The following is a 26,669-nucleotide window of genomic DNA, read 5'->3' as shown; positions in this document are numbered from 1 at the left end:
TACTATGCTAATTCATTCACTGACATTTAAGGAATATTAATTTTTCTACATAATCTGAATGGACAAATTTTAAATGTGTATATCCAGTTTCCTACAGAATATGTACAATGCCATCAATGTGCATGTGCTTACGGTTGTAGGAAGGTGAGACAGGCGGGCATTGTGCACATGTTTGGGAGAGCCATCTCAGGCAGCCTTTCATTGTGGGAGCACCCTTATTTCTAGAGGAGCTGGGAGGGCCCTTGAAAGCGTGCATATACGTGTTTCACTCGGGGTCAGTGGCACCTTTGACATGGCTGATCTCGCACCGCCTGTTTGTCTGCCTGCTGCTGCCAGGCAGGCGGTGCGAGATCAGTCGTGTCAAAGGTGTCACTGACCCTGCTGCCGCATAGCAGCTCAATACAATACACTTAGGTCCTGTATACCTGAAGGAGTGTCTCCACCCCCATCGTTCAGCCCGGACACTGAGATCCAGCACCGAGGGCCTTCTGGCGGTTCCCTCATTGCGAGAAGTGAGGTTACAGGGAACCAGACAGAGGGCCTTCTCGGTAGTGGTGCCTGCCCTGTGGAACGCCCTGCCCCTTCAGATGTGAAGGAAATAAGCAGCTATCTTCTTTTTAAAAGACATCTGAAGGCAGCCTTGTTTAGGGAAGTTTTTAATATTTAATGCTGTACTGCTTTTAACACTTGATTGGAAGCCGTCCAGAGTGGCTGGGGAAACCCAGCTAGATGGGCGGGGTATAAATAAATTACTATTATTATTATTATTATATAGGCGGCTTCAGTGGTGGGAGCCTGGCACCCCCCATAATTTGGCACCCAGGTGCCCTGCACCCCTTTCACCCCGGGTAAAGACGGCCCTGCTCAAAACACATCGGAAATTTAAAAGCAGGCAACAGACTACCGGTATGCATTGAAAACTATCAGCAGTCCAGTTATTTCCATGTTTATTTCTCAAGGTTAACAACTGTAATATTTATATCAAACTCCTTGTACAGTAAACTTGTTGTGACAGAATGGCTGAATCAGCAAATAAAATAAAACTGATACATTTTCTGGATGTAATGGTTTCCAGCTTCAACCAGGCAAGCTGAAAACTTATCAACTGGTTTATCATTTTTGAACCCACACCAAGTAACATGGTAGTCTTGGTAATCAAGAATATTCATCAGGGGGAAATGACAATACTAAATGGCTGTTAAAACTGAATGGGTCCAAGTGAGCAATGAACTCTTAAAATATTTTAAACCCAAGAGTTTATAAACAAATTTGCCAGAGAGATTGCAAACATTTCTGGAAAAAACCAAAAACATCACCCAACACTCTTTCCAACAGAGTTGTTCACTATTTTTCCATGAAGGATACAACTACACAGGGAAATGAGTTTTGGAGAAACCAACAGCTTCCCTATCCATGATTATTTCCATCATACATTGCACTCATTTTATCTGGTTTGGCAGCTAACAGGGAAAAGCACAAATACCTCATCCCAATGTTTGCTCGCCTGCTCAAGTGGCAGTCTATGTTTTGCTACAAGTTCTGCCTGTACTACTGGAATTACTGAGGCCTTTCCACTGCTCAAACGATTCCTGTCCTCCTACCCCTTGATGATTATTCTCATTTCTTCAGTGTTTTGTTTTGCTTTTTTTAAAAAAAAATGAGGCATTTTTGGATTGGCTTATAGAGCGAACTCTGCAATTTTCTGGCTTTATCGTATGACTTAAAGAATGCCACTAGCCATTGTGAAATGGCTGGGAATCTCAGGTGTTGTAATGGCCAAATTAGAAACAATAACTTTATTCTGTGACTGAGTGAAACAAATTATTTGACTAAAACGTGCTTATAAGTTCAAAAATCAGTAATATTGCATTCTGCTGGTGGTGATGGGGAAAATCCATAGCAATTAACTCTTGAATGGAGTCTGGGTGCATCTAGCCAAATTCTCAGGGGTGTTTTGTTTTTTTCTTGTTGAGTAGTTTGAGTGGACACAGGTTAGCCTACCTGCTGCTATCGTGTTATACATAGTGGCATCACTGCATTTACAGTTACAACTCCTAAAGAACTTCAAACCCTAATTCTGTTCTCATGGTTTAACCTGCATTCGGTTTCTCCATATCATTAGACAGAGTCACAGTTAAGTGATAATAATTTTAATTGTGCATGGGTATTTTAACAACTGCAACTGTCTGCTTACTGAAAATTTTAAAACCTAAATATTCTGATAAAGATGCCAATTTTGATTTTTATAAAAAATATGCTTTAGGTTACTGTTACTTGCCATTGTGATGTGTGTTTGTAATGTGCACAATTCTTAAGAGTTAAACATTTGTGATTAACCCCTAAAAGTGCTTTTAAGTATAGAATCATAGAATTGTAGTTGTTCCACTGCTGAACAACTCTTATTTAAAATTCATTTTTTTAAAAAAAGTAACAAGGCAAGAATAAAGCAGTTGAATTTGTCTGGAAAACTACTTCATTTGTTGATGCAAGCTAGCCAGGCAACAATTTTTATGAAGTGAGCAGATATACAAGATACTGAAACCACCAAAGGGAACAAAATATTAAGAGGGGAAGATTTAGTCATTGGTTGCCATAGTTGCTCAGTTCTGACCAAAAAAAGTCTTCTGTTGGCTTGCCAGAAAAAGTTTAGTTAATGCTATTTCCTCATCTTATAAACTGCAGACTAACTGCCTTAAAAAAAAGAAACGTACCGAAAAGAGGCGATGCAGCATTACTGCGGCCAGCTACTAACCTACTCTAATGATTTACTGCCCAGAGTGATTTTCCTTTAAGTGTTGCAGAATGATTCAACAGCAACTATAACCCAACAATGAAGACACGTGGCCATGAAGAGAACATGCTCACTTTGTTCTGAAGGCATTGCTCTTAAGGGAAATGCATATGTAAAAGTCTTGGTATTTACAGAGTGCGCTGTGGGTATTCAAAGCACTTCACATACATTATGTATAATTCAACAATATGCCAACATGGGCGCCTTCATGGAGCAAACAAATTATCAAGACCTGAAGATTGAGATAGCAATTCACAAAACTGCACAAGTACACAGAGACAAAGCAGGTGCATAAAAAAAGAGCAGTACTTACCACTGTGGTGCAATTTCTTGAAAATGACAGTCTCAAGGCAATCTTAGACATGAACATTTTCAATAAGTCTTAGAAATCATTGCCATATTTTTGACCGCATTTTGGAAACAATGACACAGCATCCAAAAGAAAAAGAAAAACCTTTTTTTCTGCCTGAAGAATTAGCAATGAAGTGAAACCATCATTGTTAAGTTTCTTAGAGCCTAAGAATAATGAACTGCAAAGATTCCTAAACAAGTGAATATATTCATGCGCCAGTCAAGGGTGGTCACAGCAGTTTTCTACGTTTTGGGGCACACGGTGTACTGGTTTGAAAATTCAGCTGAGAAGTTTCAAGTACACCCAGTCTGGGATCGCTAATATGTGTTCCACCAGACTACTCTAAAAATGCTGAGTACTGCATGTAACTTATTACCCCCATTACAGGACTATACCGCAGCCTGAGACATACTGAAGTACTCCTGCCAACTTGTGATTTAAAAAATATGCCATCTGTTACTGGACTGGTGGAAAGTGGACAGGGGTGGGGGAAGAAGGCAAGAGTATGGAGCTGCTGTCTATGGGGGTGAGGGGGATATTTAACCCCTGTACAGTACTTCAATATTTACCTGGTTTTAGTTCTATGCTGAAATCTGTCCTCCCAATTTCTCAAAGGTTTTCTTCTCTGAGAAAAGACTTCTATTTTTTTCTGCCTCATTCCCAGGGCACTTGAGAATTCCTTTAGAAGTTTGCTAAGTTCAGGGTTTTGAGTTTGTCTCATCGTTGCAAGGTGGACAAGGACACTGTATGGGCTTTTTATTTGTGAGTGTCTTCCCTTTCATCCTACAGATCATTAGGTTGCCAAGAAGGGATTGTTGCCCCCTGGCTGAAAAAGGTTCCCCCACTTCTGGAGCACACAGTGCTAAGCTAGATGGATCAGTGCTCTGACATGGTATGAAGTGGCCTCCTATAAATCAGATGCCAAAACACTGAATGAGTAAGCAATATATTATATACATATGCAATAATTGGCAGCCCTGCACACCAGAGAAGATGCAACCCACCAGCTACTGGACAATTCCCCCTTGTTTTTAAACCATGGTAGGCAGGGAATAAACCCTCAGGTAGTTTACTGAGCTCCTGGTAGTCCAACACATATGACAGTGATACACCACAAGTTGTGCATGCAAAACAGAATCCTGAGACTTCAGGCCAGTCAGATTATTTTTGTTTGGGGGAGGGGGACTCGAACACACAAAAGTGTAAAGCTTATGACATATTTTCATCAGGTAGGGGAGTGTGTTATTGATAGTCTCCTTTAAATAACGATAGCAACAGAGTTAAATTTGGAATTGTAAAAGTTGATCCAAAAATGAATAATGATTTAAGGTCTTTGTTTGTTTTGTTTCATTTTTTAACCCTCAAATGGACTACTTGGCTGGCAGCTGTCAAATCTGCACCATTCCAACTGCTTCATGCAAATTTACACCATATAAATGATCTGGTTCTAACCATTGTTCATTTTCTTGAGCAATGATATAATGCTTCTTCTCTACACACACATTGGCATAACATGAAACACATCATGTTTCACATCCAATTCACATGATTCACATCCAATGCCCTTTTAAAATGTGGGTTGGATTTTTTTGGGATGGGGTGTTATTGGGTTGCTTTTGTTTTTATTTTGATGTTTTTTATATTGTGATTTTATCCTGTAAACTGCCTTGTGACCTGAAGGTATATAGGGTGGTATACAAATTTAATAAATAAGTAATTAAATAAATAAATCACAAGCACTAGGCCAGTAACTATTTCCTGCTTTGATGGAGTATCTGGATTTCTGTTGTAGTTATCATTAATCCTTAAATTCGCAACAGAGTAAATATTATAAGAGAAGGACTGCAGCGGGTGGGATTCACCTAAAAGCCCTGTTAGTACTGGAAGGCCTGTTTGAAGTCTTCCACATGCACAACAGGGATTCCCCACCCCGCACCTCCCAAAATTGGCTCTGGAGGGGTAAGAACCCTGAGAACAGCACATGGGGGCAAGAGAACGGGGAACATTCTGTGTGGCAAGCTAAAATGCTTGCACAGACAGAATGTTAATCAAAGCATAACGCTGAATTCCATCCAATATCATCGCAGTTACCAGTAAAGAAAAGTGCATCGTTCCTGTGATATCTATAAACCAAGGCTGATTCAGTCTCAAGGGATGAATAGGGATTAAGGAGATAGGAGTGAGCCGCAGAAAAGTGCATGCCCTTACCTTGTACACACTTAGGCCCTCTATCTGGCTTGGTAATGATGCAAAGGCTACACAGGTTAAAGTAAACCGGGGATGCTTATAAACCCACTTGGAGAACCAGTGTTGGAAGCTTCCGCAGGTAGAAAGGATATAGGGAAATTCACACACAAGTCAAGGGCAGTGCTTGCAATTTCATGGTGCCATCCCCCAAACCTGTTATTTAATGACCTACTGCAACCTTCTACACCCTCCAGATGTTTCAGACTACAACTCCTGCCATCCCTGGTCATATGCAGAAAGGAATTGTAGTCCAAAGCACCTACAGACTACCTGGTTGGAGAAAGCCGGTCTTCAGTCTCAGAAATTCTGCCATTTGGTGTAGACTACCATATTATGAACTAGAATTCAAAAATGCATAAAATACCTTCTATAAAATCGTTTTCATTGTAAAGCTGTCTCTCTCCTATTCCGTCATCTTCATCTTGACCATCTTCTTCATCTGGATTATTGATTACCTCGAGGCCAGCCTCAATTACTTCCACCAATTCATCTCGCTTATCTTTCCTGACAGGTTTCTCCTCTGGGTGTCGCGTTAGACCCATTTCCAGCTGGAACACCTTCATGGAAGTAAAGCTTTCAAAAGGAACGACTCCATATTCACTAGGCAGCTTGGCCCCCATGCTCACTTCAGCTTTGTCTATTTGAGAATGCAGGTATTCCAGGAGATCATTGGGTGCTTGTTCTTTGGTGCCTTGATAGCCCATGCTGTTGACTCTTGGGGTTTTCTTCTCCTGTAACAATTTTAACTTGTCACTCATTTCCTGAAGCTCCTGCTTTAACTGAGCAATTTGGCGCTTGAGGCTCATAGCTCTGGTTTGGTAATGTTCTTCTTGCTCCTGCAGGAGGGCTTGGTAGTGTTCCTTGCCAAAACTCTCCCCTACAATGCCAGGAAGTGATCCATTGCCATCCGTTTGTGGAGCACATTCAAGGAGGTACATAAACAGCAACAAACTCAACAGCAAGGCAAGACCGACCAACAGCCACCGAGTTCTGGCTTGAAATATTATGCCTCTTCTAGGCATTCTTACGGCACTTAAGTTGTATTCCAATTAAAACAGCTGATGTTTTTGGTCATGTCTTGCTAGTATTTTCTGAAAGGAGCAATTGTTTATAAGCTGAACCAAAACTATTTCTACTGATACATCCATTTGTGTGAGGCAAATAAGGGGGGAAACTTGCAACTGTTGTCTTGCTCAAGCAATACTGCAGAGATCGCAAATCCCAGTATTGCTACAACTTCCATTATTGCAAGCATTTACAGTCTAAACAGTCAGATACAGCTCCCATTACTTTCAGGGCAATTTGTCTAAACATACGTTTTTGGAGGTGTAGTAAATTTGCTATGCTTCTGTATTCTAAAGACAACAAGTTGAAAACGTATCAAATTCTGATAAGTATAAAGCAAAAGAATCTTGCAATTTATAGCCGTGGGGGCATTTTAAAAATATTTTTTCTCACTATCTGCGCACCCCCATAAGAGCCATAAATATCTGAGCAATAGTAATTTTCATGGGCAGTCTGCAGGATATTTTCCTCTGGTGCTTATGCTTCTCTCTCCTCCGTCTTGGAAATCTGTACTCTGAGTCAGCAAAATTAAGGGAGGGCCTAGAATTAAATGAAAAATACACTCAGTTAGAATTGCAAAACAGGCAAACATCTGGAAAACACATGAAGGCAAGTTTTAATATCCTAAAAATGTAGACATGATGAATCACAAAATTTATTTTTCTGCGATGGCCCATGACAGGGGCGGGTTGTAAACCTTCAGTTCTTTCTACTGGGTTACACACCAGTGATTTCCTTCTTGTGGAAATGTCTGAAACAAACTCATCCAACAGACTAGTAAAAAACAGCTTTTTTTCCAGCTACATAAGTGGTTGTCAGAATTCTTTCCCCTGCTATTTTTGTCATTTCTGGAATGCATCATAACCAGTTTTTTATTTAAATGACAATGTATTAAGAAGTTAGTGAATTTAACTCCTACTTCCAATTATATTTTCTGTCACCATGCAGGAACATCTACCTTCTTCTGAAAAGGGTACACAGGAAACCTGTACTTTCTTCAGGTAAAAAAAATGGATGGCCAGATATGAGGTTTAGAATTCCAAAAATATTAGAATGTGTGCTTGTATTTTGAGAGGGGCTTTATGGTTTTAAAACAACAAACTATGGGGGTTGCCTTCCAACTTGCATGACTTACATAACTGCAGGTAGGTAAAGACCAACCCTCCCACAATCCTAAAACAGTCTCAGCAGAACCTCTTAACAAAACTACCCCTATGCAAAGTGCTAAAAGCACTGTAGAGATGTACTACCAATAGCTCCTTTGCAATTGACAAAAAGACCTATCTCTGAAGACCTGTCAGAGTATTAAGGCCTTTCCACTAGGAAGAGTGTTTTGGGCGTAGGGAAGAGTCAGATAAAATTATAAATTACTATCTACATGCATACTGAAGCAACTAACACCAGGTTAGTCACTGACTAGAGTCCAGATGTGGTGAATCAAGATGCAAGAAACAAAATGCATCATTATGTACCAAACTAGGAGATAAGTATGAGACAAAAAAACAACACCCAGCTTCCAATCTCTATGGGCTGTATCTAACTAATCAGTTCCACTAGTGCAAAGACTTTAAAGGTATTTATTATAACAAGTTTAAGGGGGAGTGAAGGAAAACAGAGCAGATTTAGGGGTTGTGTAGAGAAATTCCAAATTTTGGGGGAGGGAATGCAGCAGCAGGGCTTAAACCCACTTTCAAATATTTAACAAAAATGTTTTCTGTTCAAAACATTCTTAGTCCACTCAAAATGCTGCTAAGGCATAAGTATTCATGACAATCAGATTTTGTTCTGGAATAGATTTTATTTAAGGCATGTAAGTCAGAAATTGTATGCATTACCATGTTAACTGAAGGCTGTAAAATATTCATATCTGAGTAGAATGAACAGGAACAAGAAAGCTCAGTACATTTAAACCTCAAGCACAGACTAGGCTAACAATAGCAACATAGAAACAATCCATTGAGTTTCTGGGGAAACCATCGCAGCCTAAGTTTGCTTTCTTGACCATGAGAGAACATCCTTTTGACAACAGCATTCTGCTTATTGACATAGAAGAACAGTGAAAGAACATAGCATTGTTTAATCTGTCACTTCAACCTCCAAACACACTTTACAATTGAGAAGCAAGTATCCCTTTCCTCAAAGAATAAGGCTGGCAGCCATCATCTAACAAACTGAATACTTTGGCAGATTACACAGATGCAATAGCACTGTGTAATGGTAGTTAGGGGTTACTTGTGCGTAACCTTACTTCAGTTCAGTTAGCTTGCTTGCCCCAACCATGCCCAGGGTCGGAGCTCGCCCTCCGTGACCTGTTAGTCACTTGCAGAATCCGAGAGTGGGCGTCTCTTGAACCTCTTCCAGCATAAAAGCTGTTTGACCCCGAGTCTCCGCCTATGTTCTCTGCGCGGAACGCATCTGCGCAAGTAAGGGGAAGGCAGGGGCGTCCCAGCACTCTCTCCACTATCGTCGGGGGAAGGGTCTTGGAGCCCTGTCACCAATTCCTCCATCTCCCTCTCTTCTCTATGGGTGTTACGTTGAAATCCTTCCCCCCTGCTCGTCCCCTCTCCGGCATCGCTGGGTGGCCCTGCCTCCGTCTCTCGTTCTGATGGCAGTTCCCTGACACACTGTAAACCAATATGCATTGTAAACCTAGCAGCTCAAGGGACAGATCCAGAACCCAAAGGATCTTTTATCAGGCTCTCAGTTGAGGCTGATTCTTCTTATGAGACCTACTCTACCTCTAAACACACAAAGACCCAGACAGCTCACCAGTTATGTACAAGACTCAGCTCTTTGATGTCCCAAGTTTTAAACCAGCATCCCCTGATGGCCTGTTATGGGCATTTTATTAGTACAATTCCCACAAAATGCAAGACCAAAAAAATGGTGACTACTTATGACTAAGATAACCACTTTACTTCTTGCAAAAGAATCTCACATACTCTAAAGCAAAGGTAAGCCAGACAAAATTAATAATGGCTTCTGTTAGACAACCAAACACTTCTATCATAATAATGGTGTGATTGCATATATCCGATACATATGCAAACTTCATTTCCCAAAACTATCTTAAGGGTGTTTTTTTAGGCTACAAAATGGTCCTTTGGCTTCATCATTCTGTGGTTATCTGACTCAGTTTAAGATCATCAGCAATTTTACCTCCAAGAGAAAAATGTTCCCAGACTTTTCCTTGATTTTGCCATTTGGAAAGTGACACATTTTTTCAAGCAAAATTCTTATTCTACTTACAGGAAATGTTAGCCTTCATGAATCTTCATGGGACCTACTAGAAAAGCTTTCAGACGTCCTCCCCCAATCTGCTATGGGCTTGAGATCACTGGTTTATTCATCATATATTTTGCAAAGTCATCTGGTAAGGGTGAGTTGGTATTTGGAATCATACTGCCTCCAACAATGCAGAGCATAGAATTCATTATTTCTGTTCTTCTAAAGGTAGCAAGTGCGGTTATGAAGATAACGAACAGGCCACAGGTTAAATTGAGTCTGTCCTAATTTAAAATGAAGCCATATCACTTCATCCTTCCCTACTGCACTGACTGAACCTCATTTCAAATGCCTGATCCTCTGCTACTATTCCAGAAACCCTCACTTTATTAACTAGGAATCCGCAGTAAACTTTGTAAACAGTAAACATCTTTGCCAAGACCCACTAACAGTGGTCATGATATGAGACTTAAAAATAAATTTAAGACTCAGCTGAACACAAAAAATTGTTTGCCTTCATAAACGGCTGTTTGCTGCTTTCACTGCTCTAGCCTTGTCCTCTTCTAATCAACCCATTGCTAGGGGCCTGTATGTCTCTGCCATTGAGTGAAACTAAATAATTTACTCTTGATACAGAAGCACAGCAAAATAAGCCACCCCAAGGTGGTGTCAGGAATGCACACAGAAACACAGCGGGTGGGTGCCCCCAGACAGCATGGAGTTTGTACCATCACAGAATTATTTTTACTTGAGAAAAATAATGCCTCAGCTATCAGAAGTTTTAAAAAAGCTTCATCTTGCCTACTCCAACACTGGGCCCACTTTTACAATCAACTGAATCACCGCAGCAGAACGTAGGTGTTTGGGGGTTGGCAGCTACATGTTGAATTATCCCCAAGAACAAGCCAACATACACTCTCCACTAATAGGAAAGTAGTTTGTTAGTAGAGAGGCCTCGGTGAAAGCCTTCCTGAACAAAAACGTCTTCAGTAGACACCTAAGCATCATCTTGTTAGGTGCCTTTCTAGTTTTGGCTGGTGAATAATACCAGAAGGCTGGAGCTACAGCATTGAAAATCCAGTTTCCAGGACAGGCTGAGTGCACCTCGGGGGCATATAGTTGCTCCCAGCAGTACCCCATCTGAGGAGCACAGCGAAAGGGCACTGAGTGTCAATCAGCCAAAGGCCTGGTTAGGGAGGAACACTTTTGCCTGGTGCCTAAAGGTGTTTAATGAAGGCACCAAGCGAACCTCCCTGGGGAGAGCATTCCACAAACAGAGTGCAGTCTTTTCAGCAAAACTGTTATTTGGTGTTGATAGGATCAACAAATTAGCTGTTGAATTCTATAGCAGCTGGATCTTCTAGGTAAAGCCCAAGGGAAGTCCCACATAGAGCACATTGCAGTAGTCCAGTCTTGAAGTTACCAATGCCAAGCTCACAGTGGCCAACCCTACCTTATTCATGCCATAGCAAGACAGTACACACACACACAGTCTGCAATGGGAGCAGGTATTGTATAAGCAGTCAGGCTATATCACACTCCATAGTGCCATATAACTCTACTTGAAACACTAAATTTTATTATCTGGAGCAAAAATTTGAAGACCATAAAACACTATTTTTCAATTCCAATAGAATTCAGCTATGATTATCGGGGGTCAGCAAACTTTTTCAGCAGGGGGCCGGTCCACTGTCCCTCAGACATTGTGAGGGGCTGGACTATATTTTGGAAAAGAAAAGAAAATGAATTCCTATGCCCCACAAATAACCCAGAGATGCATTTTAAATAAAAGGACACATTCTACTCATGCAAAAACACGCTGATTCCCAGACTGTCTGCAGGCCAGATTTAGAAGTTGATTGGGCCGGATCCGGCCCCCGGGCCTTAGTTTGCCTACCCATGGATTAGTGCATCAGCTGTGACTCCCCACCCCCTGGGAAAGAGAAAACCTGTTGACCATTATCCATGGCCTGGCAACCTCTAGATCAGTGTTTCCCAACCTTGGGCCTCCAGCTGTTTTTGAACTACAGTTCCCATCATCCCTGACCACTGGTCTTGCTAGCTAGGGATGATGGGAGTTGTAGGCCAAAAACATCTGGAGGCCCAAGGTTGGGAAACACTGCTCTAGATGACTAGTTGACTAGATTGGTCAACTACATGGGCTGCCTTTGAAGACTTCACAGAAGCTCCTGTTGATAGCCAGACAGCTGCATTTTGAACTGGCACTGCCCTTTACAAAGTTTCTCCCACGTAGTTAAACAGTGACATTTGTTGCCGGTCCATTTTCAGGCACAATTCAAAGCACAAGTTGAGGCTGACTTCAACCACATGTTCTTGTCTGACCATTAGTCATTGTCAGATGCTCACTTACAAGCCCCTCTGTCATCAGAAGGGTGTTCCCAAATATGATTCCAATACTTTGTCCAGGCATTCCAGTATGGTAACCAGCTGATTTCACTGTTTCTCAGCCTTCTGCTGAGTTTTATCATCTGCTCTTGGCCTGCTGCTTTCCAATTCCATTGTTTTAGTCTGTATTTTTACTGCATTTCTTCACATTGTATTTAGGTGTGTTCCTGCCTGAGAACCTAGTGCTCATGCCTATTGCCTATATATTTGCCAAATAAATGAGGCATAATCTAGAGGGCATTGAACAGGGTAGAGGTGCCCCTCTGCTCACAGAGATGAGTTTTGGTAGCAAGACACACCTGAGGGAGGCCCTCACTAAGCCCACTGAAAGCTTGGTGAGCACAGGTGGGTTTGCTAGTGGGAGGACCTGAAATGGGGTGTTCTGGGGCCAGCCTTGGACCTGCTTGGTTTCAGCTGAAGGAAATTGAAGACATACTGTACTTTTTGCACCATAATACTCACTTTTTTCCTCCTAGAAAGTAAGGGGAAATGTCTGTGCGTGTTATGGAGGAAATGCCTAAGGATGACGGGGGGAATCTACTGCAGTCGTGAGCAGAGGATCCATGGTTCCCCTTCCTTCCCTCCTCCGTGGCTCGCTTTGAAACAGCAAAGCGGGAGAAGAGCCGCTGAGTGGGGAGGAGGGAGAGAAGCAGAACCTGCTTGCTTCAAAGTAGCAATGCAGGAGAGGACAGGAGCCGCTTACACGAGTGTAAGCGGCTCCTGTCTGGTTGGCTCCTTTAAAGCAACCATGTCCCTCTCTCCTCCCCACTCAGCTCGCTAAATACGGTAGCAGCAAAGTTTTTCAGCGAGCGGGGAGGAGGGAGAGAAGCAGAGCCTGCTCGCTTCAAAGTAGCAATGCGGGAGAGGAGAGGAGCCGCTTACATGAGTGTAAGCAGCTCCTGTCCGGTTGGCTCCTTTAAAGCAACCATGTCCCCCTCTCTCCTCCCACTCAGCTCGTGAAATAGCAGCGAGGTTTTTCAGATCGCTAAGCGCTAAGCCGGGGAGGTGGGAGAGAAGCAGGCGCCTCTCCTCTTATACCCCTCGCCTGAATTATTAGCAGCATCCTTCTCCACACACCCCACGCGTGCTCCTTGTCCCTTGAGTGCTTTTCCTTCCCTCTCCACCTAAAACGTGGTTACAAAGCACGGATCCACATGGATCCTCAGGATTTTTGCACTGGGTCACCGCAAATTCACCATCAGATCACATAGCATGTCCATGGCTACAGCTTGCACCAAAAATAGCACACACCCACTGTAGCCTGGGGCCACAGTGGTGCAAAAATGTGGTTACAAAGCATGGATCCACAGGATTTTTGCATTGGGCTACCCCAAACTCACCGTCAGATCACATGTCTGTGGCCACAGCATGAACCACAAAAATCATACATCCACTGTTTCGTTTAGATTTTTTCCCCTTGTTTTCCTCCTCTAAAAACTATGTGTGTGTTATGGTCGGGTGCGTGTTAGTAGATTCCACCTGTTCAAAAAAAGGAAAGCATCATCCTTTGGAAATGATGGACAATCTGTCACTTCAATCTTCCCATCAAGCGAATTTAGGACTATTCTGCCTATAAGCTAGGGGAGGAAAGAGTTTTCAGGGAGCCACCATTTTTAAACACCCTTCTTCCCCTAAGCCACTCTTCTCATCCAGGGCAGTAGCATGTGGGGCAATAAGCTGCAACTACAAGGAAACTGAACATTTTTTCTCCTCTTCAATTGCAGTCACCCTCACTTCTTCATTAAGAGGGGGAAACCTGTGAGACAAGGAGCAGAATCAAATTGCAACTGAGCAGGTTTTAAAACCCTCTCTCAACCTCATGCCCATCACAGATGGGACGGTAGACCTTTTTCACTACCTGTGTCACTATTATTATTTTTTATAGAGTTAAGGCTCAGCTGCCCCAAGCCTGTGTGGATAAGATGGAAATCGGTTTAGTTATGAAACATTTGAGGTCAGACTGTAGACCTCAGTTTTTCAACATATAAACTGACTGTAAAGACTTTTTTAGTATTATGTACATATTGCTTCCAAAGCAAGACATGTACGAGCGAAGGACATTTCTGCAGACATTGAGCACCAGCTGTCTCATTAGGCCCTTGAACAAATGGCTACTCCTACCACTCAGTTACATTAATTTCTTAAAAATAGCACCAAACACAAGAATACTTCACCATCATCATTATCTGCACACAAAGTCATTACTTTATATACTACAATAGCATGTTATTTGACATCTGTGCTGCGACATTACCCTGGAGCAGTCATCTCCAGAACACCTAACTCCTTCAGGGTCAGGACAGAAATACAAATTCAATTAGAAGATCAGCAGACTTTAAAGTAGCAAAGAAAATAACAGCACTTCCAGGTTCTTTTACAGCAGTGCAGTTAAAAGCTACACTGAGATTAGGACACGTCAATGCAACAAAATTTCCACAGTCAAGAACTGTTGAATTACTCAACATTCAGCTAGTCAAATAGTTCCAACATTGTATCTATCTCATTCACATTGCAAGTGTCTAGCATTGCACAGAGTGTTGCAGCAGAGACTTCAACAGTCCTACAATATGACATATTTATGGATTTCGTTAGAAAACAAATCTTGAGTTCTCCTAGTTGTCTTTTTAGATTCACAGCCATAAAGTAGCCTTAATCTTTGTTGCAGCAAACTTTCGTGGCTTTTCTTTGAATATATCCATTATAACTAAACTAAGAAAAGTAGGAGTGTTTCTATTGTCAGTACTGGATTACCCAAGAGCAATTAGAAAAACTAATAATATTTTAAGTTAAAATGTTTGCCATAATTACATGAAGATTATTTGTGAAATTAACATACAGTAATAGACAGTACTTTGACCAAACTGCGGGAGGCAGTGGAGGACAGAGGTGCCTGGCGTTCTCTGGTCCATGGGGTCACGAAGAGTCGGACACGACTAAACGACTAAACAACAACAACAAATAGACAGTACATGCAGTTTCTATTAAGCAGCAATGTGCAATCCCACACATATATCTCCAGAAATAGTATATTTTATTCACCATGTCAGTAAATTGAATTTTCTCACTTTTATGGGCAGCATAGGTAACTACTGAGTAATATTTGCAAATGAATACTGTACTTGGAGCTGGCATAGGAACAACTTTCTTTAGCTTTTAACCAAGGTTGAGGGGTCAGAAGTGGGACACTGAATGACAAATTTCCGTTCCTCTTACATGAAAGATTATGCCATTGTTAATCATGGTTTGGGACACACATGCATTGATGTGAACCATGGCTGAACATGGTTCAGTTCCTCGAAGCACAATGCGCCTGGCTACTTTCAAATGCTGGACAGTAACCGGGGCAAATTATTCTGTCTAAAGCAAATAATAATATATATTTTAAAAAAAACAAAAAACAGTGTGTGTGTGAAAAACAGGACACCTAACCAATGAGAAATTTGATCACCTTAGCTACCAGAGCTCCCCTGTAACTCTGTAACACAATGAATCATTGTGTGTGACTGTAAACCAGAAGTTGGTGGTTCAAGTCCACCCAGCACAAGATCCCTGCATTGCAGGGGGTTGGACTAGATGATCCTTGGGATCCCTTCCAACTCTGTATTTCTATGATTCTATGGTCTTTAAAGGTGCTGATAGTTTACATGCATAGGCTTGAAGCACACAATCCAGTCCCTTAACCATAATCAAAAGACAAACATAAATACCTGATTACTCTAAGCACTTTCCTTCCCATTCCATCAGTGGAACAGAGGCTTTATGCAAGAAAGAATGATAGCCAAGGTTTTGGCTCTCTTTACAAAGCAACAGTTTTCACGCCCACATGATTTCAAGTGACCAGCTTTCAATTTTTCTATGCAACTTTTTCCCAGTATTTTTTTCTCTAATCAAAGCAAGGACAGATGGGAACAAATATTTAACCCACCCTAAGAGTAGACATCTGCCAGTTGTACTGATGATTTCATGAACATATTTTCCTTAACCAAATGAGATCACCAATATGTTTTAAAAGAAACAGGAAAGTTGTGACGGTGCTTCATATGGTGTAGAACAGGGGTCCTCAAACTTTTTAAACAGGGGGCCAGTTCACTGTTCCTCAGACATTGCTGGGTGCCAGACTATACAGTTGTATCTCGGGGTGAAGAACTTCATTTGTTCTGGAGGTCCGTTCTTAACCTGAAACTGTTCTTAACCTGAAGCACCACTTTAGCTAATGGGGCCTCCTGCCACCGCCGGGCCGCTACTGTGCGATTTCTGTTATCATCCTGAAGCAAAGTTCTCAACCTGAGGTACTATTTCTGGGTTAGCGGAGTCTGTAACCTGAAGCGTCTGTAACCTGAGGTACCACTGTAGTTTGAAAAAAATATGAACATACAGTGGTACCTCTACTTACGCGCACCTCTGGTTATGTATCCTTTGGGATACACATGCGGCAAACCCAGAAGTAATTTTCTGGGTTTGGCCGCACATGCATGCACAGAAGTGCTCTACTACACCACACGCATGCGCAGAACAAGCACCTCCGGTTGCAAAAACCTCGTGATCCGACTGGAGCTCCAGAACAGATCCCATCCACAACCAGAGGTACCACTGTATTTTATTTGTAGTGCACAAAACAGGAAAAACAATACAATATTTAAGAAGAAGAGGAGAAGAGATTGGATTTGATATCCCGCTTTATCCCTACCCGGAGGAGTCTCAAAGTGGCTAACATTCTCCTTTCCCTTCCTCCCCCACAACAAACACTCTGTGAGGTGAGTGAGACTGGGAGACTTCAGAGAAGTGTGACTAGCCCAAGGTCACCCAGCAGCTGCATGTGGAGGAGCGGAGACGCGAACTTGGTTCCCCAGATTACGAATCTACCGCTCTTAACCACTACACCACACTGGCTCTTAAAATGTTATGGTATGGGTTGTAGTCAATGCCAGTTTGCTAGATCACTCAGAGTAGATCTACTGAAAATAATGAACACAAGTCACTTGGGTCTATTAATTTCAATGGGTCTACACAGAGTAACACTGAGTTTTGCCCACCTCCCAATTACTTGCAGTACTATTCAAATCACCTTATTATTATTAAATTGGTCGGATACTTGTTGAGCTTGTCTCTTGGCCTGGGCTTGGGGAGGGGAAAAGGTGGGGAGCTAAGAGAGGCAGAGAGAAAGGGAGCTTCGCCCACCGTTACGTTGCCCTCCTGTGTTTGCAATGGATCTGTGACCGTTGGTGAGGGAGAGGCGATCAAGCAAGCAGCCACACCAACATATATTAAAAGGAGCTCCTTTGGCTAGCCCTATCCTGCTTCCCCTAGCAGCCCAGCAGTGTCGCATGTCTCCCCTCCAAGCCCTCCTCGACTGGCGCAGGTAAGCCTTGGAACGTTGGGGTTGGGGAGGGACCCTTTAGGAATGCCGAGGAGCCTTTTGGAACACCGGGGACGGAATTGTTGCTACTTTTCGCTGCTTCCCTTTTTGTGTGTCCCAAGCGTTTGCTTAGAGCCTCCCCGTGGAAAAAAGGAAAATGGCCACGACTTCCGGAGGCGGCGCGAAGGGTAATGGCTGCCCTTTCCTAACTGGGAAGGGAACTCCGTCCGAGAACGGGTCGTCCGCTACGGCGAAGCGGAGACCCACATCGGAAAACTGCAGGCAGCAGAAGCCTGCAGTCTTGGGACCCGGCGGGCGCCAGGCGCAGCCCCCAAAACGTTGAAGGAACCCCGTAAGGGGCTCCGGATCGCGGAGGAGGCTGCGGCGCTGAGGGTCGTTCCGCAATCGGCGGAGTGAAGCCGCGGAGCCGTTGCCGGTGAGCGCTGACCTTTCTTCTTGTGACTGCTAAAACTGGAAAGGAAGAAATTCGTGAGTAAATGGGACTTATACTTTTAACACCCCGAAAACCCTGAAATTGGCTGAAAGCGGATTGACGATAAACAGGAAGTCCGTCTTCCGCTAACACTGAACTTGAAAGCAAAGAGCAGGAGGAGTGGAGACAAAGAGCCAATTTTCAAACTGACAGATCTGGCACCTATTTAACTATCGCATTGGGTGGATTAAGGACTAAAATTTGCTACTTTTTATTGGACCTATATGGAAACAAAGATACCTCTCTTCTGTCTGGCTTTTGGATACAATTAAAAGAAAGAACCCAGGCGCGGGTTTTGCCTGAGTAAGTGGCTGTCAGCCTGCAAAGCTGGATACTTAGATTCAGAACTTTGAAACATTCTGAGCTTGAACTGGTAACTTTGAAACTTTGGCTGTCTAAGCACTGATGGGAATATTGATGGGTTTTTAAGCCCTAACTCTGCCAAAATTTATATTGTGGAGATCTTTGGACATTGAACTGTACTTTTTGATTTGATTTGATTTGATTTGGATATCTCTCTCCCTAAAGACATTATAAGCTCCCCCTAGAGGCATTGGGAATTAAAGCAGTGACTTTAATTTACTTTCTCTTTCCCGGCCTCCTGTTTGAATGTGAACATCTGGGTTGTTGCTTTCTCATGGGAACATTCAAAGTTGACCTTGGCTTATAGATAGCTCTGGAATGAGTGGAACAAGAAAAAAAGGGGGAAGAACAAAACAAGCTACTCTAACGTTATCTGCAGTCTCGCAGCGTAGATCATCTGTGCCTACTTTACTTTCTACTTTACCTCCTGAGGCAGAAGCGGCCTCCCTTCTTCAGTCAGGGGAGGGGGAGACTGAGGAACTGCAATTGGAAGAAATGGCCACAGGAGGAAGTGGCTCTATTTTGGAAAAGATCTTTGAAAAATTGGAGGCTCTGGACAAAAAAGTTGATCAGCAAACAGCAAAAATTGACCAAAACACAGAAAGCCTGAACAGACTAACTGGACAAGTTGCACAGAATGCTCAATCTATTGGAGAACTAAAAGAGGCTGTAGGTGAAAATCGGAAATTGGCTGAGGAGACCAGCCAAAGAGTGGGCCAGCTTGAAAAAGAAGTGAGACCACTCAGCAAACAAGTAGGGGAACATCAGATCTACTTTTCTATGACAGAACTTCGGAACAGGGAGGCCAACTTGAGGATACGTTCATTACCAGAAGTGGAAGAAGGCAACCTAGTCGAATTTTTAACTAAAGAATTTTCCAAGTTTTGGAATTTACAAGAAGAAGATTTTAAAATTGTATCTGCTTTTAGACTTGGAAGGCTTATAAGAAAAGAGAAACCCAGAGATTGCCTGATAATATTGAGATCAAAGGAGGAAAGGGACAAGATTTTGGGCCTGCACTACGGGAAGTCACTGGACATTTTGGACAGAAGAATTGAAATTTACAAAGATATTCCTAAACAGCTATTAGATCTCAGAGCAGAATACCAGGAACTAGCAAAACTGTTAAGGAGCAATTCGATTATCTTCAGGTGGGAGTTCCCTCAAGGAATATCGTTTACTTTTAGAGGGAGAAAGATTAAAATCAGAACATTAGAGGACAGAGACAAATTTTTGGCGGCACACGGAGAGGATCTTCACAAAGGACTTGGACTGCCTTCAGGGCCTGAACCTTCAGGGGGAACAGCACCCTCAGATCCTGAAAACTCGGAAAATAAAGCACTCCCACAGCAAGAATAACCAGATTTTTTCAGGATGTCTCTGCAACTTTTGAGTTGGAATATAAATGGCTGTAACATCCCAGAAAAAAGGAAAAAAATTTTTCACATATTAAGAAAGGAACAATTGGACATTATTTGCCTACAAGAAACACATGTGACTAGGCTCCACAGAAAAGTGCTAATAAACAAGAGACTTGGTCAGGAATTTATATCTTCGGACAATGTCAAAAAAAGAGGTGTGGTGATTTATGCAAAAGAGAGCCTGTCACCTAAATTTCTGTTTAAAGATGAACATGGCAGAATCCTAGCAATAGAAATACAGTTCCAAGGCGAAAAAATTTTGATATTAGGAATTTATGCCCCAAACGAAGGAAAATCGGAATTTTACAAGAAATTGCATGAGACTATGCTGGACTATCTGGACTATGACAACATCATCATGATGGGAGATATGAATGGAGTTGCTTCAACAAACATGGATAAGTCACAGAATCAAAATGTTACTAAAAACGGAAGATTACCAAAGACTTTCTTTGAAATGACAGACAATATGGACTGGATTGACATTTGGAGAGTGAGAAACCCCTTGGGAAGGGAAGGAACATTTTTCTCTGAGGCCCAGATGACATGGACAAGAATCGACCAAATATGGATAACTAGAGGCCTGGCTCCAAAGATCAGAAAGGTGGAAATATGCCCAAGGACATGCTCTGACCACAATGCCCTGAGAATGGATATGATATTGACTTCAACAGGTTCCTTCAGATGGAAGATGAATGATGGCCTGTTTAGAGACCAAGAGATTATCAAGAAGGCCCAAAAAGCACTAAAGGACTATTTTGAGATTAATATGAATACTACAATTGAAAAAAGAACTATCTGGGACGCGAGCAAGGCTGTAATGAGGGGGTTGCTGATACAACAGAATACGATAAAGAAAAGAAAGCAAAACGAAAAGAAAGATAAAATTTTGGAAAGAATTAAGGAATTAGAGAAGAAGTTAAGATCTAATCCAAAATCCCAGCCGATTCTAAGAGAAATCAAACTTCATCAAGCACAATATTCAACATTGATAAACCAGGAAATAGAATGGAAAATTAAGTTAATGAGACAAAAAACTTTTGAATCGGCAGATAAATGTGGAAAACTGCTAGCCTGGCAGTTGAAGAGGCGACAAAAGTTAAACACAGTGACAAATTTAGAGATAGAAGGAAGGAATATCCAGAACCCCGGAGAGATTAGAAAGTGCTTCCAGAGATACTTTAAAAAATTATATACCCAAGGGCCACAAGACGAAACCGAGATTAAACGATTCTTGGCATCAAATGGACTAGCAAAACTCTCAGAAGAAAATAGAACAATTTTAAACGGCAAGATAACACGACAGGAGATTGAGCAGGCCATCCAGAATATGAAACAGGGCAAATCGCCAGGACCTGACGGGCTGACCTCCAAGTATTATAAGACATTGAAAGACTATTTGATACAACCACTAATGGAGGTCAGCAATGAAATCATGGAGGGAAAGAAGGCGCCGGAATCGTGGAAGGAGGCTTTTATCACATTGATACCAAAATCGGAAACTGAAAAGAACCAACTCAAGAACTACCGCCCCATCTCCCTTTTGAATGTGGATTACAAAATATTTGCAGATGTTTTGGCAAGTAGATTCAAGAGGGTTTTAAACAAAGTAATTCATAAGGACCAGGCAGGCTTTCTCCCAGGTAGACATATGTATGCCAACACTAGGAATATTATAGACATATTGGAACTCTTACAAACAAACATAAATACAAGAGCAGTTTTAATCTTCATAGATGCGGAGAAGGCCTTTGACAACATTTCCTGGAAGTTTATGAAGGGGAATTTAAAAGAAATGGGAGTGGGGCGGGGGTTTGAAAATGGGATTGATGCAATATATTCAGAACAGAAAGCAAAATTGATAGTTAACAATGTGGTTACAGAAGAGTTTAAAATTGAGAAAGGGACACGACAAGGCTGCCCGATCTCCCCGTTACTGTTTATTTCAGTCCTGGAAGTGCTCCTGAACATGATTAGAGGGGACCAGCGGGTGGAAGGGATCCAGGTCGGAATGAAACAATACAAGCTTAAAGCCTTTGCAGATGATCTAGTTTTAACACTACAGGAGCCAGAATCTAGTACGAAAAGAGTTTTACAATTGATTCATGACTTTGGTCGAGTGGCTGGATTTAAACTAAACAAGCAAAAAACTAAGGTGTTGGGGAAAAACCTGACGGACACTGAGTCGGAACGGTTTCAGAGAGAGACAGAGTTGACTGTGGTTAAGAAAGTGAAATACCTAGGGGTAAACATTACAGCTAAAAATTTGAGTCTGTTTAAAGACAATTATGAAAAATGCTGGTCTGAAATTAAGAGGGACTTGGATAGCTGGTCAAAACTAAAACTTTCCTTGTTAGGACGAATAGCTGCCATCAAGATGAATGTATTGCCAAAAATGTTGTTTTTATTTCAGACACTGCAGATTGTTGACAAAACGGAGTGCTTCCGGAAGTGGCAAAAAGATATCTCCAAATTTGTCTGGCAGGGCAAAAAGCCCAGAATTAAGTATAAGATATTAACAGACGCAAAAGAAAGAGGGGGCTTTGCCCTGCCAGACTTAAAACTGTACTATGAAGCCGCAGCTTTCTGCTGGCTAAAAGATTGGCTACTTCTTGAGGACACGGACGTGTTAGATTTGGAAGGTTTTAACAACGCATTTGGGTGGCATGCATACCTATGGTACGACAAGGTTAAGATTTATAAGGTTTTCAAGAACCATATTGTCAGAAAAGCAATATTTAATGTTTGGACTAAATACAAAGACTTACTAGAGAACAAAACACCGAGGTGGCTGTCCCCTCTGGAGGCTAAGGCCTTAAAAAGACCCAATATGGAGGCCAGATGGCCGAAATATTGGGAAATAATAGAAAAAGATGGAAATAATTGGAAACTGCAGAGTTTGGAAAAAATGAAAGGTAAAGTGCGAGACTGGCTACATTATGCTCAGATTCAAGAAATTTTCAAGAATGATAAAAAGTTAGGATTCCAGGTGGAGAAATCGAAATTGGAAACAGAACTGTTAGAACCTAAGATGAAGGTATTGTCAAAAATGTATAACTTGCTGCTGAAATGGAATACACAAGACGAAACGGTGAAATCGGCTATGATAAAGTGGGCACAGGATGTTGGGCATAATATTATGTTTGAGGACTGGGAAAGGTTGTGGACCACCGGGCTGAACTTCACTGCATGTAATGCACTGAAGGAAAATGTAATGAAAATGATATATAGGTGGTACATGACCCCAGTGAAACTGGCCAAAATATACCATTCGTCTGAGAATAAATGTTGGAAATGTAAGGAAAATGAAGGAACATTCTTTCACCTCTGGTGGACTTGCCCTAAAGTGAAGGCCTTTTGGGAAATGATATACAATGAGTTAAAAAAGGTGTTTAAGTATACCTTTATCAAGAAACCAGAGGCCTTCCTTCTGGGTATGGTCGGCCAGTATGTGTTAAAGAAAGATAGAACATTTTTCATGTATGCTACAACGGCAGCAAGGATACTCATCGCTAAGAATTGGAAAACCCAAGATCTACCCACGCTGGAAGAATGGCAGATGCAGCTGATGGACTATATGCAACTAGCCGAGATGACAGGCAGAATCCGCGACCAGGGAGAAGAAAGGAGTGAAGAAGACTGGAAGAAATTTAAGATTTACTTACAAAAGCATTGTAATTTGGTTGAATGCTAACAAGGTTGCCAGATCAAAGATAATTGTCTATCACTAAATCATATTTTATAAGTTATATTTTGAGTTTAAACAAAATTATTGAGTTTGTGAACATTTAATAATTTGTTTTGAAAAATTTTATTTTTAAATGTGCAAGTGGAAGCGGGAGGCGTGAGGGAGTCTATGACAGAATGAAAAGATGTTAACAAAGGTATCATTTGTTAAATATGTATTATTATGGAAAACTTAATAAAAAATATTTATAAAAAAAAAAAGGAAAAAAGGAAAATGGGGGGGGGGGAGGCGGGTTCTGCAGTTGCCGGGCGGGCCAGGTTCAGGACTCTGGTGACTGGATCTGGCCCGCGGACCATAGTTTGAGGACCCCTGGTGTAGAATCTAGGTATGAATACTCTAAAGCACCAGAAATCTGTGTTACGTGATGATTCTGCATATTTTAAACTTGTTGTGGTTTTTTTAAAGAATGCAGCCCAAAGCCAAGAACCACAATTCATATCTGGTCTTCTCTTTTAGTTTGTGCCAGATAAGACCAGCAAGACTCATGCAGGGCTACTAGATGCCCTTGGTTTCATAACAACTTCCCACATATCCTATAGTTTAGTTCCATCTCGGATGAGATAGACATTACAAAAGAATGAATCAACATGCTTTGACTTTTTTCTGCCTAGAACCAAGAAAAGAAGAGATATGGGTCGGAGGAGCAATCGTAATCCAGACATAACAGTCACTATGGGATCATTACATTTAAACAGGCGCAATGGGACACCAGAACTGATTTGCCCGTGCTCCAATGACATGTACCAAGATCTGAATGCACTCTTAAGTAGCTATGCTACATAAGGGTTTGGGGAAGCCCAAGCCAATTCATCTATCTGGGAAAGCACCAAAGGGTTGAATCTCAAGTGAGTAACTTCACCTCACCATTCCTACTGCAAACTCCAATATATTTTAATTCAACTGGTGCCAGATGATTTCTGCACTGTGTCACAACAATGTAAGTTGGCTTTGCTTGAGGCTACAGCAATCCATGCACTTCTCACCTCCTATGATACCGAAACATCCTGCCAATTTACTGTGTGCTTTCCCAGTATGACATGTTTAATGTTAAACTTGCAACCACCATGTAGAATTAGGTCAGTACTATCGCCGTATTCCAGAGGAAACTGGCTGTGACTTGCTTGAGGCTACCTAGAGAGTTCGTGGCAGAGGCAAAATACAAAACAGAGACTTACTGATTCATGGTTCAGCTTCGTAGCCATGACCAGTTCTGTAACACAGTTTGGAACACCTCAGTTAGTTCTTCTCTCAAACTTGAAAGAGGAACATCCAACAAAATAAAATGATAGGAGTAATTTATCTACTTGCTCCTCTGCACCAGGAATGGGGAACCCTTCGAAGATGTTGCTGGACTATACCTCCCATCCCTGACCATTGGCTATGCTGGCTGGGCTAATGAAAATTCAAGTCCAACAACATGTAAAGGTCTACCAGTTCTGAATCCCTGTCCTATACCATTTTTTTAAAAAAGACAAGAAATATGAGTGATCGATTGTCCTAGTAAAAAAAAAAAAAGCCCTCAGTTCTTCATTAACAAAGCACCCCATCTTGAGAGAAACACATGCTAAATACTGTCTAGCACACCATCCATTTACCACCCACAGCCTTCCAGTCTGCATGGGATAAACCACTGCTTACAAAACAGCTTACTCTGTAAGGGATCTGAAGAAATAATGAGTTTTCTCTCTTTCTGTATCTAAGTGAGAAGAGATATGTGAAGAAAAGAACAGGCGCAAAATAGAGGGAACTAAGTTATAAATTTATGGGTGGAAGGAAGGGAGAGAACATACAGCACAAAGCAACAGAGAGACAATATAGAGGGTACACGGCCCAGAGTTATTGCATGTGGACTGCTCGTCTTGCGACACATTTTAACTATCCTTTTGCCTATGAAACTACTATGACAGAAACAGATGGCTTTCAATTCCTCCACTGCATGCTTTTGCGCACAGAGGAAAAAATCTGGTTGCAACTGAAGCAGCTATAGGACAACTTGCAAGAGTAGAGTGTGATTTTACGCAATTGTTTGAAGAAAACAGGCTAGGAAAAGTGTGTCCAGGAAAGATAAGGCATAGATAAGAAATACAATTGTGATTAATAGGAATAAGGGTAACAACCAAAGAATCTTGCACACAGAATCATAAAATTGGAAGGGACCCTGAGGGTCATCTAGCTCAACCCCCTGCAATGCAGGAATATGCAGCTGCCCTGTACACGGATTGAACCTGCAACCTTGGCAATATGAGCACCATGCAACCAACTGAGCCATCTAGGCTATCTTCTAGCATTTCAACTTAGTCTAACCTATATCAATTTATTCGGAATAACCGCCAGCCTTGATGCTATAATCAAGTAATTCCTATGACAGAAACGCTATTCCCCAAGATATATAAGCTCTGGAAAGGTGGAGGGGGGGGGGAATGTTGCCTTCCACCACTCTGCAACCAGATTGCACGAATGAGGAGTACAAGGCGTCACCCGATTTGCATTCAGAGATCTTCGGCTTGGCGTCCTGAAGCCCCGAGAGGATTTTTGAGGAAGGAAGGATAGAAGGTTCTTCTGTAATGGGGCGACGGGAGGAAAGAAAGGGTTAAGATACGGCGAGGCGGAGGGTTTATTTAAGAAAAAGAAACACACACACACGCAGGTGTGTAGGTAGGTATCCAAGAGTTGTTACCCATCCTGCACACACATACATTCCCGGGGGTGGGCGAGTGGGCACAACAACGAGCCGAGGTGGGCGAGATGTTTTCGTTACGTGAGCAAAGGACTTTGGACTAGACCTGCTCTGGAGAGCCTAGATTTGGGTGTCATGGAGGGGGTGGGGGTGGGTCGGTGGGCGGCAATCGTGGCACCAGGAGCGAAGGAAGGAGTGAAAGAACCTGCTTGGGGCAGATGCGCCAAAGCCACGGGGGAGGCTGAGATGGGGGGGGGGGAGGAAGGGGAGAACGGCGAACGTGGCCCGCGCGCCCCGCAAGACTCACCTCAGAACGGAGCCTCCCCCCTCCTCCTCCTCCTCCTCCTGCCGCTGCTGCTTCTTCCTCGGCTCAACTAGCAGCTCTTGCTGCTGCTGCTGTTGGACTGCAGGCTGCGCCGCGCAGCAGCGGCCCCACTTCCTGTGAGCGAGCGAGGAAATGAGGCGGAGGAGGCGGCATCGGCGCGCCTCAGCCACTACTCTCCTCCCGGCCGCGGCAGCCCCTTA

The 26,669-nt window shown here is 42.3% G+C and overlaps 1 protein-coding gene and 1 long non-coding RNA gene across 4 annotated transcripts in view; one reads left to right on the top strand and one right to left on the bottom strand.

Annotated features, from left to right (window-relative positions):
* CSGALNACT2 (chondroitin sulfate N-acetylgalactosaminyltransferase 2) overlaps window positions 1–26,669 on the bottom strand; it is a 46,497-nt gene that overhangs the window by 19,278 nt on the left and 550 nt on the right. The window contains exons 2-3 of one of the 2 annotated variants that reach the window (XM_083740459.1): window positions 26,452–26,583; window positions 5,755–6,995 (exon numbers count right to left, since the gene is read on the bottom strand). In XM_083740459.1, coding sequence (XP_083596585.1) covers window positions 5,755–6,412 — 658 coding nt within the window. In that variant the 5' untranslated portion in view covers window positions 6,413–6,995; window positions 26,452–26,583. The remainder of the gene's footprint in view (window positions 1–5,754; window positions 6,996–26,451; window positions 26,584–26,669) is intronic. The other variant, XM_083740460.1, reaches the window with a different exon arrangement.
* LOC310845433 lies at window positions 5,904–10,176 on the top strand. 2 transcript variants are annotated; one of them, XR_014564720.1, is made up of 3 exons: window positions 5,904–6,043; window positions 9,707–9,828; window positions 9,909–10,176. It is a non-coding gene; the product is annotated as an uncharacterized lncRNA (long non-coding RNA). The 2 variants fall into 2 exon arrangements; XR_014564721.1 differs by having other exon boundaries at window positions 9,707–9,834.

Source organism: Podarcis gaigeae (genome assembly GCF_964106915.1).
Source record: "Podarcis gaigeae genome assembly, chromosome: 5".
Classification (NCBI taxonomy): domain Eukaryota; kingdom Metazoa; phylum Chordata; class Lepidosauria; order Squamata; family Lacertidae; genus Podarcis; species Podarcis gaigeae.
The sequence above is the reverse complement of the archived record's forward strand: the minus strand, read 5'-3'. Positions and strand labels throughout refer to the sequence as shown.